Source organism: Arvicanthis niloticus, chromosome 21 (genome assembly GCF_011762505.2).
Source record: "Arvicanthis niloticus isolate mArvNil1 chromosome 21, mArvNil1.pat.X, whole genome shotgun sequence".
Lineage (NCBI taxonomy): Eukaryota > Metazoa > Chordata > Mammalia > Rodentia > Muridae > Arvicanthis > Arvicanthis niloticus.
In genome coordinates, this window is record NC_047678.1 from 43,827,397 (window position 1) to 43,848,202 (window position 20,806).

The window sequence follows — 20,806 nt, forward strand, 5'->3', positions numbered from 1 at the left end:
GGGGATGTTGTGGCATCTTTCATAAGATATCTCATTATTTGGTTAAGCCAATCTTCTCTCCTTACTGACATGCATCATAATCTAAGAATGCATGTTTGGTTGCCTTGGCAGGGTCATCTCAGACTTGGGGGTCACCCTGACTTTTGAAAAGCCTCAAAGAAAGAGCTTTCAGTTACATGTCTGCCTAGCCTGAGTGGGAAATTTTGTTCCTTTAGGTTGAATCTGCCAACACAGCTGGTGACCCATGTCTTGATGCACTTGAATTATACTTAGTCTTCCACCTCCTCCTTGGCATGGCACCATATTTCAAGAACTTCTAAGACTGTCAGAGGGATACCAGGCAGAATGTAGGGTATGTTTAACATGGCTTCTTATACATTTAGGGAACTAATAAACATACCAAAATACTTAAAACATCAAACCAGATAGAGAAGCAAATGGCTAAGGGTCCTCTGACCTTGTATGAAACAAACTCAGGGGTGTGGGAAGGTCTGGCCCAGGTCCACAACACTGGGCACTCAGAGGACACTCACGGAAAGCTCTGGAATGTTCCTCCCCCGACCCAGTGGACCATGTTTCTTCAAGACTTTCTAGAGTCCTCACCAAAATAGCTCCCTTCTCTCCCTGATGAGAAGGATGGCTGGACATGCGATCCAGCCTAACCTATGAGGAGAAATAACTTCTAACCAATAACTAAAAATTCAGAGGAGAATAAAATATATTTTAACAGAGAAGGAAAAGGCAGCATCTTTAACAAGCCCAGTGCCCTCCCTGTACATGGAACTGCCAGGGCATTTCTGTCGGGGAGAGGGTCATAGAATCAGCAAAGAAAATAGATGTTGAGGATTGATGTCATCATGTCCAAGGACTGTTGAACATCACAATTTTAATAGGCCTGGACAAGAAAGGTCTGCTTTAATCCTTAAGGGTAAAGACATCACCCTTAGGTCTTTTGGATCATGCTTGGTGTAGGTTGGGACAGAGCAGTTGCTGCAAAGGCTGAGTTCAATTGAGAAAAAGCACTTGGGCTCCTTGATTCTTATGCTTAGCTATGGGGCAAGTGCTTTAAGAAGCTGACCGCCAGGGGACTTAGTAACCACTGTACAGCGTCATATCAGGCACAACACGGGGGTTGCCATGCAATATCTAATGGCATAGGTTGTTCTAAGCTTGATGACTCATGAAAAGCATGTCAGTGCTGGAGCAGGCAGCTCAGGTGATCAGGAGAGTACTAAGGGATTGTGGCTTTCTCAGAAGAGGAAAATCAGAAGTGACTAAGTCAGAGAAGATATGAAGAGAACATTCATGAGGTGTCACCAACATGATAGGAAATCCTTGGAGTAAATCTGGGCTCTGTCCTGACTCTGCTGTACTTTGCTGTGATCTTGGGATATCACTTGATCTATCTAAGTCTTTTGGGGGTGTCATCATGTATCTCCTCTGAAGGGGCTATTGCAAGGATAAGACAATGTAGGCTCTCATCCAGCTATGGATCTGCTTTGCAGGGTATCTGAGTGTGGAACATTCACTCCAGCTTGAGACAGGTGCAGGTGATGGAACGCAGCAGACATGTTAGCCCTGGGAGGAATGGAAGCCTGGACATCCAACAGGGAGAAAGGGCTTAGGCAGACAAAAGGCCAAAGCCAGGCTTTATGGTCTGCTCAACACTCAGAAGGCTGAGGCAGGGGGTTCACTATGAGTTTGAGGCCAGTTTGGGCTATATAGTAAATTTTAGGCCTGCCTGACTGCCATAAGGAGACACTTTTAAAATACACTTTTAAAATAAAAGCCCAAATGAAAACAAAAACCTCAAACCACACAAGCAAGCAAGCAAGACACAAACCAAGAGGAACAATCCAACAATTCTAGGCGCCATCGAGTCACTGAAAGCACTTTGAGATGGGACCTCTAATCCGACCACACAATAAACTCAATGAAAGCTGCCCATGCTGAGGTGTCTCCCCTAATAATAGCTTTGGCATTTGAGGAGGGAAAACTGAGTTCTCAGATGTCTAAAGCTTTCCATGAAACGTCCTGGCATAGCTGAGTTTGAAAGCTGACTGGGTCCTCTCACTTCAGATGCAGTGTTACAACTTCAACCAAGTCTGTCAGCTAGTAGAAGAACGTGCCAGTAACCCCACATACCTTCTGATCCAGTAAGCCTCTACTTCTGGACTGCAAGACACAGCCCCTGGCATTGACCTGTGTTAAGATGCTACTCATCCACCCATGAAGATCCAGCGCCATCACAATACCCAGCCCACCTTGCCGGTAGATTCGGTGCCTCGCAGGATGCACAGATAGACCATCAGCCAGGCCAGGGTGAGGCACAGCGCTGGCTCCCACTGTACTCCTCCACTCTCCTGGATGGACGGTGAGATGTTGAGGGTTTTCCTGTACCAGAAGTACTGTGTGGACGTAGCCTTCTCACACTCCTCATCGTAGCCTGTGCGGTTACTATTCAGCGGGCAGACAGACCATGGCAGGGGATCCTTTGGAATGAAGTGAGAATCAACAGAGAGGTAAGGAGAAAGTCAAGGTCTGTGTAGGATGCTAGGGATTGGCTTTGACAGCAGGCTTTATACCTTGTTCTGTATATATGGGCTAGTCTGGTTTGCTTTGAGCAACAGAGTTTAGTGGAACAAAGGCTTCCTGGCCTAGACCTCCAGGGCCCTTGTAGTTGTAGGCTCACTAGTTAAGAGTACTGGCTGTTCTTCCAGAGGACCCAGGTTAGAGTCTCAGCACCTACAGGATAGCTTACAACCATCTGTACCTTTAGTCTCAGGGGTATTACCACCCTGTCTTGGCCTCTGCAGGCACCAGGCATGCATGTCGTATACAGACATACAGACAGACAAAGCACCCATACACATAAAATAAATTCGATACAATTTAAAAAGAAGCCCCCCCCCCAAAAAAAAAAAAAAAAAAAAAGAATCTAGCTGTGAAGATACTTGGATGAGACTCTTGGAATGGTGAGTTCATTTGGATGGAGAGGTCACAGGAAGGAGACACTGGTGAGAACCAGCAGCCAAATCACAGAAACCCTCATAGACTTCAAAGCTCAGTTGCCGCGCCTAGCCAACAGAACCTGTAGTCCCCCGCCAGGACACTCTAACCCACTCTGTTTCACGTATTTGGCTGCAAGCCTGAGGATACCTGGACTGTACACAAGATCTCAGGGATCCTTTGCTCAGGATGGGCTGAATATCAGGTTTCTAATGTACATGCTGCACGAAGAAGCTCTGGGTTATGTGAGAATGGGTTCTTCTCTCCCCTCATCTGCATCAGAAGGGAAAGCTAGCATCCTTACATCTGCATGGCTGGAGGCACTTGCTGAAAAGGAGCCCCTCCCCCCCACCCCCCATCCCATGAAGTTGAGTCCTATAAAGTAGCTTGTAGCTTGCAGGACTGGACAAAGCTCTCAGCTGTGATGAGCTTGTGAGTGTAGATTTATGGGTACCAAGGACACACCTGGCCCATAGCAAGTGTAAGTGATAGTCTGCTGTGTCATTATCCTGAGACCTTGGAAGACAGTTCATTGGGGTGTGGGTAAGGGGAAGTCCACCAACCTGTGATGTATGGAATGCATATAGATAGTAACGCGGTTTTTCCTAGATCTTTCTCTTCTTTTTCCATCTGGGAAAAGGCTGAGATGGAGGCAGATGCTAGAAGGAGAGTGGGGGCAGCAGAATAGGGTCTCTGAGAGTGAAAGGTCGATGACAGGGAGAACAGAACGTGAATGATGGAGAGGAAGATCTCTTATCTCTGTACAAAGGCCAGCTCTCAGTGTGGAGCTGTTCGTCTTCTAGTTATTTCCCACAATGCCTGCCTAGGCCCTTCCCGAGTATCAGTGATAAGAATCTGGATAATGCACCATTTAAAATGCTTGTCATTGAAAATAGCTCCTGTTGGCCAGGCAGTGGTGGCTCACACATTTAATTGCAGCACTTGGGAGGCAGAGGCAGGCAGATCTCTGTGAGTTCGAGGCCAGCCTGGTCTACAGAGTGAGTTCCAGGACAACCAGTGCTACACAGAGAAAATCCTGTCTCAAAAAAACAGAAACAAAACAAAACAACACAATAACAACAACAAAAAAAAAAGAAAGAGAGAAAGAAAGAAAGAAAGAAAGAAAGAAGGAAGGAAGGAAGGAAGAAAGAAAGAAAGAAAGAAAGAAAGAAAGTGAGGGAGGGGTGAGGTAAAGACAGGACAGGAGGATGAGTAACCATTTCAGACTTACTGGACGTCATCCCCATAAGACCTTGCCACAGATTCTGAGTCTTTGTACTGTTTTCAGGCCACTTCCTGCAGATCCCCAGTGAAAGTTGTGGAGCTGCTCTGGAGAACTGTGCACACACACACGGTTGCATAGCATGTCCTGACATTGTGACAAGTAGTGGATGCAGGTTCTGATGTCCCCCGCTTGGTTCCAGCTGTGTGACTTCCCGCATCCTCTCCCCTCACTGAGAGAGCTCCCACAGGCTGGTGTTCTTATCCTCAACCAACTCCCCACCCGCCCACGAATCCTCTGCCCTTTTTCAATCTTCCCCAAACAGAGCTCACCTGGAAGGAGTGGAAGAGGTACCAGAAGCCCCAGGCATTGATGACATTGTAGTACATGGAGAGGAAGAAGGAGACCACCACACTGGCAACACCTGTGAGCAAGCAGAGGGCCAAGCTGAAGATCGGATGTCTGTGACTTAGCCAGCATCACTTGAATGGCAGGACTCTGGTGACATCCCAGGAGAGGATTGCTTTTCCTTAAGGTTTCATTAGACCTGACATCACAGCTATGACTTCTACCTGGGGTTGTTCCCCCTAACCTCTGATCGTCTGAGATGGGAGACTAATGACAGTAAGTGTCAGGTCCTGGGCTCAGTACTTTGTGTGCCGTTAGCACTCACGACAGTATTGTCCTCCTTTCAAAGATAAAGTGAAGCTCAGAGCTTGTCAAAAGTTACCTGCAGAGCTATGGAGAGGTGCCAACCATATGCCTGATATGATACTTGCTCCTTTTGGAGGTTGAGTCACTGCACCCAGCCCATCCATGTAGCAAGAATGTGAGATTTGGATGGGACAACCTCTGCCCTCCAGGCTGCTCTGACCTACGAGGGTCCCACAGAGGCACTGTGCACAAAGGGAGAATTTGCTATCAGGTTACTATAAAGTGGACTCACACTGCCCTCAGGAATATCACCCCCAGTCTTTGTCATCCCACATATAACCTGGACAGAGTTGTTGACCTTGGGTTTGCTGGACTATACTGTTAGCTTTCTGTCTAAGCTCCGCCCCACAGTTACCCAGCAACAACCAGGTAGGCCTGACCCACGATAAAAGGGGCTGCTTGCCTCCTCCTCTCTCTCTCGTTTCTCTCTTGCTCTTTCTCTGCTCCCCTTCCCCCCTCTCTCTCCACGTGCTCATGGCCAGCCTCTACTCCTCTAATCTACTTCTCTACTCTGTTCCTCTCTGCCTTTCTCTGCCTCTACTACCCTCTTCATCCCCTTCCCCATGCCCTAAATAAACTCTACTCTATACTATACCGTTGTGTGGCTGGTATTTCAGGGGGAAGGGATGCCTTGGTATGGGCCTGCTGAGGCACCCTGTTCCCCGATACCTCACCACACCTCCATAGAACATGTCCCCTTCTCTCTTTATCTTTTTATAAACACACCATATACCAGTATCAAAGTCATTACATAGCAGCTCTCTCCTCCCCACTGGGAGTTCTGACCAGGAAGTCGGGGTTAGTGTCCAAGAGGCCAGGCAGCCTTCATTGTTTTTCAGATGTACAGTATACTGTGCTACCTCAGCACACCCTGTGGTAGCCTTCATAGCTCTTCACAGTGAGGAGGCAGTTTGAAGATGATTCCTAATGCCCCTGACAAATTTCTTCTAAAGCTGCACCAGGTCACATCAAACTGACCCCTCTCCATTCCTCAACCATTAGCCTTTCCTGCCCACTCCCCTTTCTGGGGCATGAAGGTTCACAGAGCACTTATGGCCACTGATGGCCCTGGGTCCTGGAATTTTACGAAGCAGGAGAGGCACATCCTGGAGGTGCCAGGGGACAGTGACCGAAGGTCATTATGGAAGGGTGCATACCTAGTATGCATAAGTGCCTTGGCTTCTGGACACAGGCATTATTTACCGTGCCCCAAAGCCCTTATGTGGTATGATAAAGATGAAATGGGCTCACACACTGTCATGCCAGTACCAGACACACATTAAACAGGGGGCAGTTGTTTACATTCCCAGATGGTAGATGGCTGAGATTGAATAAATGTCTCTGTGTCAAGAAGCTATGTCCAACCATTCACAGAATTTCAACTGAGGTCCAGAGAGGAGATGCCCTGAGATGGGAGTTTCCCAAGAGGCTGCATGTGGGGGTCAGAGTCCAGGGTCCTCTCTGCCCAAGTGCCATGGCAGCCCTCCCTGAGCTGTCAGTCCACCCAGGCCCAGGTCCTGCTCATGAACAGCAACCTGCACACCCGTGGTGCCCAGGAACATGAACCTGCTGGGAACTGAAAAGCTATCCCACATACCGACACCACTCAGGTAGGGGCTGATGGTCCTCCAGGCACCGATGCTGCCCTGCCGCATGCGCTGCCCCACGGCCAGCTCCAGGTACAAGAGTGGGATCCCCTCCACAATGAGCATGATGATGTAGGGGACCAGGAAACTCCCTGTGGACAGGAGCGTTGAGGTCAGTGAGGACTGATGGGCTTTACCCTGTGCAGCTGTGCTTCTGTCACCTGACTTTCCCATCCAGTCCTTCCTCTACCCCATCCATCCCCCTCAGACCTTCCCACTGCACCTCCATTCTTCTGCCCATGTGTCTTCCTCCTTCCACACACCCAGCCCTCTATGACTCCTCTCACTATGCATCAGTCCACCCATCTATCAGACCATTGATTCATTTATCTGTCCATCTGTCTGTCTGTCTGTCTGTCCATCCATTCATCTGTTCCCTTCTTTTCTTCCTTCTCTCCCTACAACTGTCTACATATCAATCTATTTACCCATTTGAGTAAAGGCTATGTTTCTACAAGCTGTATGCAGTAATAGTCCAAGCCTCAGAGGTTATAAACTAATTTTTTTTTCCCCCCAAAAATGTCAAACAGTAACCACAGCAGGCTTAGCGAGTCCCATGGTCAGCTTGTCTCTGTGACAGGACTTGAGCAGTGTTTGGGGTCAGGTGGAACTCCAAGGCCTGGTGCCAAGTGGGAATGGGGACAGTTTTCACATTTCCAGCAGTCATTTCCATCACTCTCCCAAACCCCCAGTAACACATTTCAGACAAATGAGCTCTGTAATTCTTCTGACAAACACATTAAAACAATTGAAAATTCAGGAACAGATAAATCAAATGCAATCTATATTACACATTTTATAGAAAAATATGAAAACAGATCATAGACCTGTATTTACTATCTAGAGCTTAAAATGTAAAGAATCGGAGAAATCCTTAAAACTTCAGGTTAGGCAAAGATGTTTTAAATGCAAAAGCAGCCACACCATGTTTGGAAGGCAACGTTGATAAACTGACTACATTACATGTTCCCCCCTTCAACAGCACTTAAAAGAACAAAAGACCAACTTCAGACTTGGAGAATATGTATATAAAACACACACCAGAGAAATGAGGCTTTTATAAAGGAATCTCAAAAAAAAAAAAAAAAAAAAAACCTGACACACATTCCACTAAATAACACACTGTAGTGTGCTCATGTCGAATCGCAGAATACATGAGATTGGGTCTTTTTTAAAGAGCAGAAATTCAGCGGCTCTCTGGAGAAAGCATGGTAGCAGATCACAGTGCTGGCTTTGAGGGAATACTTTCTTAGTGAAGGCAAGCATGGCAGGGGGCAGTAGTGAGATGTGAGCTCAGTTTTTATAACAAACTTTACTTCTGTGATTACTACAACCTGTCTTGCAGGCCAGAACCCTAATAACTTAATCACCTTGAAATATCCTAATAACCTAATCACTCTGAAATATCCTACCTCTGAACACTATTGAGTGGGGATCAGGTTTCTAACACATGGACAGAATAGTGTCTGCAAGTGGTAAATGGTCTCATTGGGAGACATTAAAAACTAGACCTCACTAGGAAAGTGCACCTTTATACAACAATAAGAGAAATGTACTGTATATTAGTATAAAAATATTTTGCAAGTGGTTTGAAATAAGTCTCCTGACCAACCCTCTTCCAAATGCACTACTCCTGTGCCTCTTTGATTTAAAAATTCTGGTGTACAAGGAGGCTTTGGCATCAGAGGGAAAGAACCTTCAAGGAGCATTCTTGGTGAATTAAATATGGCTAAATATTCTTCAGTGCTTCTACAAAGAGGGGAGTTCTCTCTTCCAACTCTTGGAGTCTAGGCTGGCCTTGGAAAGAGCTTTGTCCATCAGAATATGTTTGCTGTTGTTTGTTTTTTTTTTGGTTTTAAAAAGCCATTTGTGTTCCAAAGCATTGCAGTTTTTCATTCTCATGCAGTATGGCCAGTGGAGAACATGTATGGAAGTCCTTCCAGGATAAGAGACCACACGGTAGAGAATTCTGAGTCCCTACCTCAAATGCTAAATGTGTACGGCCTGTAGTCACAGGAGCAGAGCCATGTGAAGTAGAGCAACTATTTTGGTCCCACTGTATGAGGTGACTATTGTTGCTTTAAGTCACTACTCACCGCCGCCCCCCCCCCCCAGTACTTCCACTTGGGGGTCCATAAAAGCAAAGTTCTCTGGCTCCCAATGTAATTCACAAAACCAGGACATTTACTATACAGACTTCCTAAAATTTTACCAGTTTCCAAGAGTAGGGCCCAGCATGAAGTCAGATCTTCAGATCTGGTCTTAAGGTCTCCTAGTTTTGTTTGTGTGTTTGTTTTTGTTTGATGAATTTGATACTTTGGAAGTTTACCAGAGAGTTATTTTGTGGAATGTGTCTCATCTGAGGTTCTGGCTGAAACACTGACGTGACCTGATGGCCTTTTTCAGAGGTACAAGATGTCCATTTCTTTCTTCTTGGCAAGGCTGACTTTACTCACACAGCTCACGTGGTGGTTGCTGGGTTTCTCTGCTGAGCTTAACTCTTCCCTTTGAAACAATAAAGTACTTTGGAGAAGATACTTTTTGTTTTTGTTTTAGAACATGGTTTCATTATTATAGCATAAGCTGGCATTTTCCCACCTCAGCCTCCCAAACTCTGCATTGCAGGCACTGGACCTGACTTGGAGAATTTTGGGACCAGTTAGCTAGTACATTCTTATTCTTTGGTGTGGTCATTTTTACAGAAACCAATCATTCTTACCTAAAACAGTGATTGGTGCATTAGTTATATTTTATAATTCCTCTGCCTCTCCTATATTCTATCATTTTCAAGTGATTTGCCATGTACAACAGATAACTGGAGGACATGTGAGCATTTTTTTTTTTCAACATCTCTGCCACCTGTACTTCTGTGTTAGCTTGGGAGAGTGGTACACTTAGTAACAGGATAATTGGGAGGAGGTGGCATGATCCTTATTCCTTACTTCCATGAAACCTGCCAATAGAGCTCTACCAGTATTGTATCAGACAGCACTCCATCTCCACACTGGTCTTTTGGCTCCCAGCTTATAGGTGTCTCCCTGGTTTTGTTGGAGACTGTGGTACTTTATCCCTCCATCTCTTACCTGGTGAAACACTCTTTCCTTATACTTATACTTGCGATATAAAGTATATCTCAAGTATATACTTTATATCTCCTTATACTCCTTATACTTGAGATACAATCTGTACTCCATCATTGGTCTCTGAGGACTTCTTTCCCTCTGTGGTCACTGCTCCCTGCCTCAGAGCCCTGAGTACCTTCACCTGTCTCCCTTTCCCATTTTCTGTACATCTGGTTTCCTTGGAGGCTTCCCTCTCTGCCTCCTACTCCACAAGACTTATTCTTTAAGTCACGAGCTACGTGAAAATGCTGAAGGCACCATATTCTCCTCCTAGCTGTCTCCTTGCCATTGAGGAAGATTGTGCCCCTTACTTAGCTCTGCATGACACCGGAAAGCTGGAGCCCAGGGAGTCACTGGTAACTGCAGGTTAGTATCTTTCAGGTCTTACTGGACCTTTCACACATGCCATGTCCCCCCCAGCCACCTCTTCAAATACTAAAGTTGGGTCTTCATCCTTGGTTTCATAGCTCCTGCTCTTGAGGCAACTGTCATCATACTATTCACAGCTATGCTACTCCCAGACTTCTAAGCTACCCACTGAGGACAGAGAGGTAGACTCTATCTGGATCGCCACTGTCCTTTCGATCTTAACAAAGGGTCTGCCAAGGAGCAGGTCCTCAACAGGTTGTTGGTGGTAATGGCTGTACACTAATGACTGTATATAGAGGGGTATGTAATAGAGATAGTTGGAGGAAAATGCTGGGAATGTCTTGAAAGTTATTCATATTGCTGATAACAGAGCATCTAAAAAATTCACATAGGGGCCAATAAAATGGATTAGTAGGTGAAGGTGCTTGCAACCAAGCCTGATGACCTGAGTTCGAGTCCTTGGACAAACGTAGTGGAGAGAACTGAATTTCAAAGGGTGGCCTCTTGTTGCAGCCCGTACTGCCCGTTCCGGTCCGAGGGTCAGGGTCTAGCGAGAGAGAGAGTGGGGATAAAGGGGAAGAGACGCGAAGAATGGAGACAAGACAGGGCTCTGATCAAGTCTCGTTTATTGAAGGGAATTCTGAGCTATTTATAGGCTTTTGCCACGTGCCTTGTAGGCGCGTGGATACCACGTGCCTTGCAGGTGTTGATATGACGTAAGCCTTACAGGCGTCTATAGCGTGGACAGCACGTGCACCGCAATGCCTTGCAGGCGTGGATAGCACATGCGCCTTATAAGCATGTATGGTGTAGATAGCACGTGGACAGCACATGAACTGCATGCCTTGCAGGCGTGGCTACCAAGTGCACCTTGCAGCTGGGGCCAGTAAACAGCAACACAAAATATGTGGGATATCAGAGTGTGCTTCAGCTGTTGTAGGCTATTGAAAACCAAATCTTTCGTCAGGGTATATGGTTCCAGATGGCTGCAAAGTTGATCTAGCCGCTTTCTGCTAAAGTCGGCTCCCAACAGCCTCTGATCGCTACACAAACAAAATAAACAGCCTTAAAATTCACATAGAACTTTTTAACCTCCTTTGCCTTTACTTGTGTGTGCATTGGATCAGACACAGAAAGTCTATCCATAAGAATAGGCAGTCAGAGGGACTCTTTGAACTTATGATAAGACACTGTAGATCAACACAAAAGACCAGCATGTTAGAACAAATGTCACCCTCTAAAGTAGACTTGCTGTGAGAAAGAGAACAGGCAGGATTTGTGTTTATTGGGTATCATCAGGTAATGATGATGAATAGTGCAGAAGAAAACGATTTTATAAAGATAAAAAAGTAGCTGGGTAGTGGTGTCAAATATCTTCAACTCCAGCACTCAGGAAGCAGAGGCTGATGGATCTCTGTGAGTTCAAGGCTAGCCTGGTCTACAGAGTGAGCTCCAGGCCAGCCAGGGCTACACAGAGAAACCCTGTCTCAAATAAAATAAAATAAAATAAAATAAAGATTAAAAAAAAAAGTATGGTGGTTGAATTTAAAGCCCAGTGGGAACAAAAAGAAAAGTACAGTCAAAATGATTAAGAAACTCACAGAAAAAGAATCAAGAGGTGGACATTGAGTAAGAACAGACAAGGGGTGTCCAACAAGCTTGAGCACTTACTCTATGTAGAACTGAGAGAAAACACTACAGACACAACAGTTGCAACCTGTGCATAAACAAGATTTGTAAGACAATTTCCTGATCGTGTGATTGAGATAGCATCACATATGTTTCGGCTATTTTAAGTGCCTAGGGTACCTAAGGATTATAAAATTAGCTGCAGAATTCTCTTTCGCAGAACTAAAGATCTGAAAACAATAGAAAAAATAAATTTTGAGAAAAAGAGATTACAACTCGTCCATGGTTCTAAAAGGAAAGATAGTCTAGGACTTTTGAGTCCTTTATTTTCTGTTCCTGGAAGAATCACTTATTGATGCGGCATGGGATCCGAAGAAAGAACTCAATTGTGGGGTTCTGTTCTAAGATAAGTAATCAGAAATAAATAAATAAATAAATAAATAAATAAGCAAAACAATGAAGTCTAAAGAAAGACAATAGCCAGGTCTAAAGACAATAGCCAGGTCTAAAGACAATAGCCAGGTTAGCCAGGCAGTGGTGGCAAATGCCATTAATCCCAGCACTTCGAAGGCAGAGGCAAGAGGATCTCTGTAAATTCAAGCCCAGCCTGGTCTACAGAGTGAGTTCCAGGACAGCTAAGGCTACACAGAGAAACCATCTCAAAAAAACCAAAAATAAATAAATAAATAAATAAATAACGATTATGATAATGTTGATTTCATTGGAAAAATAATATAAAAGAAAAGAAATTCATGAATAGGAAAACATGCTACTTTTTAAAAAGATTTTTATGAGTACACTGTAGCTGTCTTCATGCACACCAGAAGAGGGCATCAGATCCCATTACAGATGGTTGTGAGCCACCATGTGGTTGCTGAGAATTGAACTCAGGACCTCTGGAAGAGCAGTCAGTGCTCTTAGTCACTGAGCCATCCCTCTAGCTCTGGAAACGTGATATTAATAGTAAAATCATCATTACATATATGAAATCCCAAATGATATTTTTAAAATGTGCTAAGTAGAATGGGGTAAGGAAAAGGGCAAGAAGCAAAGAGTACGCTGTGGTTTGACTGTGTCCCTCGAGTGCTGGAAACTCAAGTCCTTAATTCATATGGTAATGATGTGTGGGGGTGGGACTCTGAGAGATGATTGGCTCATGGGGCTCTGCAGGGATGGATTAGTGGACTATAGACGTAGTGGCTTTGAAATAAAAGCAGGTTTTTCTAGGCAGAGTTGCCGTTTAATCATGTAAGGTTGTCATGCTATGATACAGCCTCACCAGACGCTGAATGAACTGCACTACGCTGGTTAAGCCGGTTAATCTTCATTGTTAACCTGACTAGAGTTAGAATCATTGTAGAAACGCACCTCTGCGTGTGTCAGTGAGGATGTTTCCAGAACAATTCCAGAACATCGAGAAGGGGATATCTACCTTAAGCATGGGCTGGTGTTCTGGACTGAATAAAAAGGAGAATGAGGGGTCAGTCAAACACTTGTTCTATACACGTGAAGATCTGAGTTTTGATCCCCAACACTCACAGAAAAAGCTGAGTATGCCGAGTGTGCCTTCCATCCCAGCACTGAGGAGACTAAAACAGTAAGTCCTTGGGCTTGCTGGCCAGCTAGTTGGGCAGACTTGGTGAGCTCCAGGTTCACTAACCTCAGTCTCAAAAAAATAAGGTAGATGGGTCGGAGATAGGTCCCAGCGGTTAAGAGCACTGGCTGCTCTTGCAGAGGACACGGTTCGATTCCCAGCAATCACATAGTGGCTAACAACTATCTGTATCTCTTGTTCCAGGGGATCCAACACTTTCTTCTGTCCTTCATGGGCACCAGGCATGTACGTGATACAGAGGCATACAGCATAAAGTTAAAATAAATATTTTTAAAAATCAAAAAAGTAAGGTGAAGAGCAACTGAGGAAGACGCAGTAGTGACCTCTGACCTTTACATGCTTGTATAGACAACATGTGAACATCCATCCCCCCAATGTGTGCACGTGTGTGTGTGCACGTGTGTGTGTGAGTGTGTAAGAGAGAGAGAAGGAGAGAGAGAGAGAGACAGACAGACAGACAGACAGACATGCAAGCAGATGTGGTAGTGGTGGTGGTAGTGGAGAAAACAGTAGCTTTCATGCTCCCTCTGTCAGGACAGATTATAGCCTAGAGCTGTGAACCAAGGAACTCTTCTTTCCTTAAGTTGCCTTTGTCAGGTATCGTCATAGCAACAAGAAAAGTGGCCTATGAGAGGCATCACACTCTCAGGATGCTCGGCCTTTAGATTCATGGGCTAAACACATGCCTGTGCTTTACAAATTACTCACTTGGTGCTAATCAGTTATAACAACATAAAACTGAATGCCACCGTGTTACAATTTTCAACTCCTCAGGGTGATATCAAAGATAACACTTCATTTTTGATACTGATGGAGGAGATAAATATTTTTTCCAAAAATTTGAATTAACGATTAGTAGAGTAAAATCGGGATTAAAAACTTGTAATCACTTTAGAGGAAAAAATGCAAATATATTTTATGAGATCAAAATGCAACAAATGGGAAGATAGCATAAAACATGATTTAAAACAATAGCAAATATAGTCTGATAATGATTATAAACGGATCCGACTCTTCCACTGAAAGATTATGACTATGCAGTAATAAAAGTGTCAAACTTTGAAGCAATTAGGTTCCACAACTGGAAAATGGTTAAACGCGTTGTTACCTCTTTAAATAAAGTGCTATAGAGTTATCTGAGCTACCGTGCTTTTGAGCTGTTTTTTAAAAAATATGACATGACTTTGAAAATGATTACAATAGTTTTCCCTCTTTTATTGTTGCTTTCCTTCTTCCTTCTCTCCTCCTCTTTTCTTCCTCTTCCTCCTCTTCCTCCTCCTCTTCTTCTTCCTCCTCCTGTTTTTTTCCTCTGAGACAGGATCTCTATATATCATAGACTGGTCTTGAACTCAAAATTTCTCTGCCTCAGCTACCTGAGTGCTGTTTACTCATCCTGCCTAGCTAGGTGCTCTGTGTGTGTGCACGTGGGTGCATGGGTGCATGCATGTGCGCGTGGGTGCGTAGGTGCATGTGTGTGCCTGTGGGTGGGTGCACGTGTGCATGTGTGCGTGAGTGCATGTGTGTGTGTGTGATGGGGTGCACTCACATATGCCAAGGCATGTGTACAGAAGCCAAATGCAAAGGTCAGAGGACAATGCTCAGGAGCTGGTTCTCTCGTTCCTTCATGTGGTTCTGGGAACTGAACTCAAGTTATCAGGTATGGAAACAAGAACCTTTATTCATTGAGCCACTTTGCTGGCCTTTAGGATAGGTCAATTTTAAAAGCAAAACATCAAATGACATATGAAATGTGGTTCTACTTTTTAAAATAAAAATGGAAATAGAGTTATTATCTCTGGGTGGTAGAATCTTGGGGTTTTGTTGTTTGTGGGTTTTTTGGTTTGTTTTGTTTTTGTATTAAGGATTCAACCCGGGGCCTCACTCATATTAGGTCAATGTCTTACTACTAAGATAAATCTCTAGACCCTGATTCTGTATTTTATTCTTCACATATTTCTCTATTTTCTAAAATTTCTACTCATACACTAAGTTATTCTGGAGGATGCAAGTATTTATTTATATAAATTTATCTGTATAATTAGCACAGCAGTATCCTATCTGTTCTCTGAGCCCGAGCATCTCATTGAAAGATTCTTTTCTGTGTGACATTTACCCGAAGGGCCAAGCCCTGGCATTGTGTTCTGTCTCTTTGAGATTCAGAGAGACAGAGAGACAGAGACAGAGAGAGACAGAGAGACACATAGAGAGACATAGACAGAGAGACACACACAGAGGGAGAGAGACATAGAAAGACACATAGACATAGACAGAGAGACACACAGAGGGAGAGAGACAGAGACAGACAGAGACAGAAAGAGAGAGGGGGGAAAAGAGAACCCAAAGTTAGTAACATACAGAAAACCAACTCATGTTCTCAGACTTTTGGTCTCCCTCCACTTGCACACCTTTGTCCTCTACAAAACCCAGAGCAAGTGTACACGCTTACTTCCTTCTTGAGGCATACCCTCTCTTCATCTAAGAAGCACATCCTAGATGGCCCTGCAGCTGAGATGGGGACCACTTGAAGATCCACTGTTCTGCTCGATGCAGGACCCCATCCTGCTCCTTCATTCTCTTTATTCACCCCCTCTCACTTTATTCTAGAAGTTTCCACCGGGGGTGGCATCAGGTCCGAGTTATAGAAACAAAGAGCAAAAGCACAGGTGAGGAAAATTGAAACCTGTCTTCTCCTCCCTGACCACCTGGATGTAAAGCTTCCAGAATTTCTCTTCTAGTCCTTCCTCTATAGCAATCTGCTAACACCTTCCTATCATCCATTACTCAGTGTAGTCCTGGCCACCATCCTGCTGTGCTTCACAGTGATGGCCACGCCTCTCTCCCACTTAGCTCTGGTCTTGCCCACAAGAGTAAAAAGTGAAGATCTTCAGGTTGAGACCCAGGGCCCTTGAGGATACACTGGCTGCTTCTCCATCTCCTCTCACCTCTTCCTACCATTGCCTTGGTCTCTGCTTCATGTGTCACAGTCCCCCAGAGTTTCTGGCCAGTCCCCTTAAAAGTCTGCTCTCTGTGCCTTTCGCACAGTTTACTCTGCTTGGAGTATTTTACCCTTAACTCTATCTGATGTGCACATTTGATGATGTCATTGCTACAGACTTCCTAGACTCTCCCATACATCAAGTCTGTTTCAGTCTTTTTACAGCTCCACCTGCTCTGTAAATAGGATGCTTATACATCTGCCCCTTCTTGCCCCTTTAGTCTTTATCTCTGCTGGCTCCCCCATAATATAAGTCCTGCCTTGTGCTGATACTCAATGAATGCTTATGGAATGACCCTCACTGCTTAGAACAAAATATGGAACAATGATTACAGGCTGCAAAGAATCACATAGAGAGGTCTTTAAAACTCTCTAGGTTCAAAGCTAGACCAACTCAGTCAGAACTTCTGTGGGCGGGACACTGGGAATGCATGTATATGTTTTGTTTGTTTGTTTGTTTACAGTTACTGAAGAGTCTATCATGAAGGCAAATGGAGGCTTTTCCACCAAAACACGGACTCTGAGCCTTTTTTTATTTAGCCACTCCACCATAGGTGACACCTGCCACCACAGAGGAGGGACGGCTTAGCCTAGGTGCCTTAGGAGGGTTGCATGGGAACCCTCCTAAGGGTTGATTTGGGGAGGAAGAGGTTTCCAGGGGAGGATGAGGAGGTGAAATACAGAGTAGAAGCAGGACATCAGACATTGTAGTGTGTACTCAGAGAAGAGCAGAAAAGGGGGGAGGCTGGAATAAAAGGGAGATGGAACCCTTAAAGGAGAACTCAGAAGACACCCAGACTCTTGGTCAGACTCCCTCCAATGTCCACATGAAGCCCTGTCTGAGAGTACCACAAGAGGAAGTCTTGCCTTTATACAGAGTCCTGTAGAACAAGTCCCATTTCGAGACAGGGGTCGTGACTCCTTCTGAAGTTATCTGGGCATGTTTTTCATCTGTAACAAACAGGGCCAACCCTAGGAGTGCTGTGCGGACTGATTTGAACATCTGTGGAAAGTGCTCTACAGCATGAGTGCCAGAAGCCCAGTGCAATAGGTTGTCACTAGGACTGATGCTGGAGACACCGGGCAAGAGCAGCTGAGGGTCCTCTATGGCCCAGACCACAACGTAGGGGTTAGCACCTGGGAGCTCATTTTGGAAATTATGTGTGTTAACTAGAGACTTAATGCCTGACCTCTGACACTTAGGTTCTGTTCCACCCAGAACTATAGAAACAGCACAAGACACAGCCCGGATATGAATGCACACACCCTAAGTGAACACTGTAGAGTAATCCCCGGTCCATCCCTGGATTCTTTGGTATGCACCGTGCACACCGTGCCCAGTCCTCGCCTCTTTCCAGGCTTGCACCCTGGGAGTGTGTGGCATTCTGGAGCCAGCCACAGTGGGGATGTTTATACCAGGACAGAAAGCAAATGCTCTGACTTGGGAGCCAGTATGGCAGGCCAAGCCCAGCAGCAGATATAATGGGGACATTTGAATAACCCTGACCCTTCTTCCATGGTATGGTCTGTAGACTGGCAGTATCAGTCTCAATAGACCTGTTGTAAAAAAAATGCCAGATCTCAGGTCTCTGAGGGTAATCCATTCTAGATGTAACATTTTGAGCAATTAGGGTTAGCAGAATTAAGGGGGCTAAAAGAACTCACTTCCTGTTCCAGAGGGAACTGAGGGTTTTGAAGAGGACTGGAACACTGACTCTTGAGAATAACATTGCTCTCTGAAGACTCAGATCCCTTCGATTTCCCCCTACATCATCCAGAGAATAATTAAGAGGATGAAAACCAATAATTTATATTTTCTCCAGTCACATAACTGCTCTTTCTTTCTCCCATGCATTTTACATATATTCAAATAACACATATGCATGCACACACATGCATTCTCACATGTGTGCACACACACAGGCACACACACAGGTACACACACATGTACATACAGAGAGAGAGACATATGCACACACACACACACACACACACACACACACACACACACATTTATATAAGCTGCTGGTGGGTGAATGTTTTCTCACATTGCTGTTCAGCTCATTTGCATCCCAGAAGGAATTAACACCTTAGACTTTGGTCTGCTGACCTTTCTGAAAAGGAGATTTTGTAAAATTCCTCACCATCCGCTTTGGTTTTGTGTTTTGTCTTTGGCGCAGGGTTTGGCTGGGAGGTAGAGCTGCTCAGAGAAGGGTGACACCTGGGACATAATCTTCAGAACTGACCCGCTTTGTTGAGGACTGGCTGCAGGGAGCAGTCACAACAGAACCCCTCAGAAAGGATCCTAATCTGTTGGATTCTGGGAGGTATTTTGGCCATGTGTCAACAAGCTCCTCCTTGACTCACTTCATTACATCTGCATCCTCCAGACTCTAGGGCGGTGCTTCTCAATCTTCCTACAGTTCCTCATGTTGTGGTGACCCCCCAGCCATAAAATTATTTTTGTTGTTACTTCATAACTGTAATTTTGCTACTGTTATGAATCATAATATAAACACGTTTGGAGGCTTATTAAAAGGGTTTTCAACCCACAGGTTGAGAACCACCACTGAAGAGTCTTTTTCTCTTGTAGCTCCATGGACGCTAAGGATGAGTGTAGATCACCTGGGTTTGGGGTGATATTAATAACTTGTTGTCAATTGACAACTATGGAACCAGAGTGAGTGGAAGTGCCACCAGCATCCATCACTGTTGACTCTGTGTGTGTGTGTGTGTGTGTGTGTGTGTGTGTGTGTATTAGTGGAAGTCTGAAGCTGATGGTGGACATCTTCTTCAGTAATCCACTTTATTTACTGAAGTAGGTAAGGCCTCTCAATCGAACTCAGAGTTTGCTGATGGGCTAGTCTACCCTACCCAGCTCGATCCAAGGATCTTGTCTCTGCTTCCTAAGTGCAGATCCTCTGCCAGATGTTTACCTGGTTTCTGGGTGTGCCAATTTTGATCCTCATGGTTGCCCTGCAACTGCTTTATCCACTGAGCTATCTTCCCAGGCTGAATCTACAGCTTTCCACTGGGGGTCTTGCTTATTCACTCAGGAAGTTTATACGGGGTGCTTTCTCTGGCTTCACTGCACTGGAGGACTGGACGAGCAGAGTGAGAGAAAACTTCTAAAGCTCCCAGTGTTTGTGAGCAAGTGCTCATTTGACCTCACAGGTAAGGAGAGTCAGAAAGACCAGCAGGGGAGGGGAGCATGGAAGCTCTCCCAGTAAAGAGTAGCACAAGGTGGGAGGAGCTTCCTAGTGGGTATCTAACCTGTGATATCTAACCTGTGGGTAGTTGAGGCAGGGAAGAGCTTAGGAACTGGGCTGAAGATGAACTCAGCATAAACAGAAGTGGAAATACCAACTAAGAGATGGTCAAATGTCCAGTGTGCCAGGACAAACAGTTTAGTTTTTGTCCTGGACACATTTGCTGTCCGTCTAACCTGCAAGGACGCCATCTCGTTTACCCTACCCTCAGTCCCAGGCCCTGGCTGTCTAGCTAAACAACTGTACCAAGCCCAAGAGTTCCTTTGGTTTCTTCTTCCAGTTATCTGGAAGGTCTCCTCATACATATTCAACTTCAAAACCATCTGGCCTCACGGGTGCTACCTGAAGACTGTTCAGGTGACGGTGCCATTACAAACAAGGGATTAAGCAGTCAGGTGACAGTGTGGTTTCCCTGGCCTGGTGGTTGGGAGCTATGGACTCAGGATAAAGAAGGTATTGAGGCAGGTGTACTAAGCACACAAAGATGAGAAAATCTGCCTCTGACAAATGGTTCTTTCTAAAGCCAGTTATGAAGCATTAGAAGCATGTGATGGCACATGCCCTCTACGTGTGGCACACTTGAATATTTCAAGTGAAAATAAACCAGAGAATTAACAATGCACCGGTTCTTTAAATCTATAGATTAACCTTTTGTTGAGTTGATTTTGATCTGGTTAGAGTGACAGGAGGGGGAAGGGTCAGATTTTCTTTAACAAGTTAACGTTTGTAATACACTAATTTAGTATTTTTCACTGTCCCTATGGCGATTAGCTGATTAGCTCTTCCCCCCACCCCCCACCCCCACACACATGGTATTAGAGATCTCTCCTCCCACGAATACACAAGCATGCTGTTAGGTAAATAAGGACCACCCAGAGAACTATTGATAACATTTGAAAATACTTCTTAAATGCTCTGTTCTCTGCATGGTTTTAAGCACAACTGCTTAAAAGTGTGTTACACAGTTTTGAATCTGACTTCACCTCCCTGCACTTATCATATGATAAAACTATTAAGATAAAATTTTGTTAAAACTTTACCTTTAGAGCTGCCAAGAGCACCACTGTGTGGCAGCTGCACAGCTTACCGAGCCGAGCTGTTTTTCGGAAGGGCTTAGCCAGTCTCTCACATTTTGATCTTATTAAAAGACGGTGGCCATGTTATTTTCTCTGCCTGCTAGTATGCTGCTTTTTCCTTTAGAAGAGGTTTTAGAAAA

At 44.8% G+C, this 20,806-nt stretch overlaps 1 protein-coding gene across 3 annotated transcripts in view; it reads right to left on the reverse strand.

The window, feature by feature from the left end:
- Positions 1-20,806, reverse strand: part of LOC117693764 (sodium- and chloride-dependent transporter XTRP3A) — a 41,921-nt gene that overhangs the window by 20,172 nt on the left and 943 nt on the right. For all 3 annotated transcript variants that reach the window (XM_076917571.1, XM_034484512.2, XM_076917572.1), the window contains exons 2-4: positions 6,543-6,683; positions 4,564-4,655; positions 2,265-2,492 (exon numbers count right to left, since the gene is read on the reverse strand). In XM_076917571.1, coding sequence (XP_076773686.1) covers positions 2,265-2,492; positions 4,564-4,655; positions 6,543-6,683 — 461 coding nt within the window. The remainder of the gene's footprint in view (positions 1-2,264; positions 2,493-4,563; positions 4,656-6,542; positions 6,684-20,806) is intronic.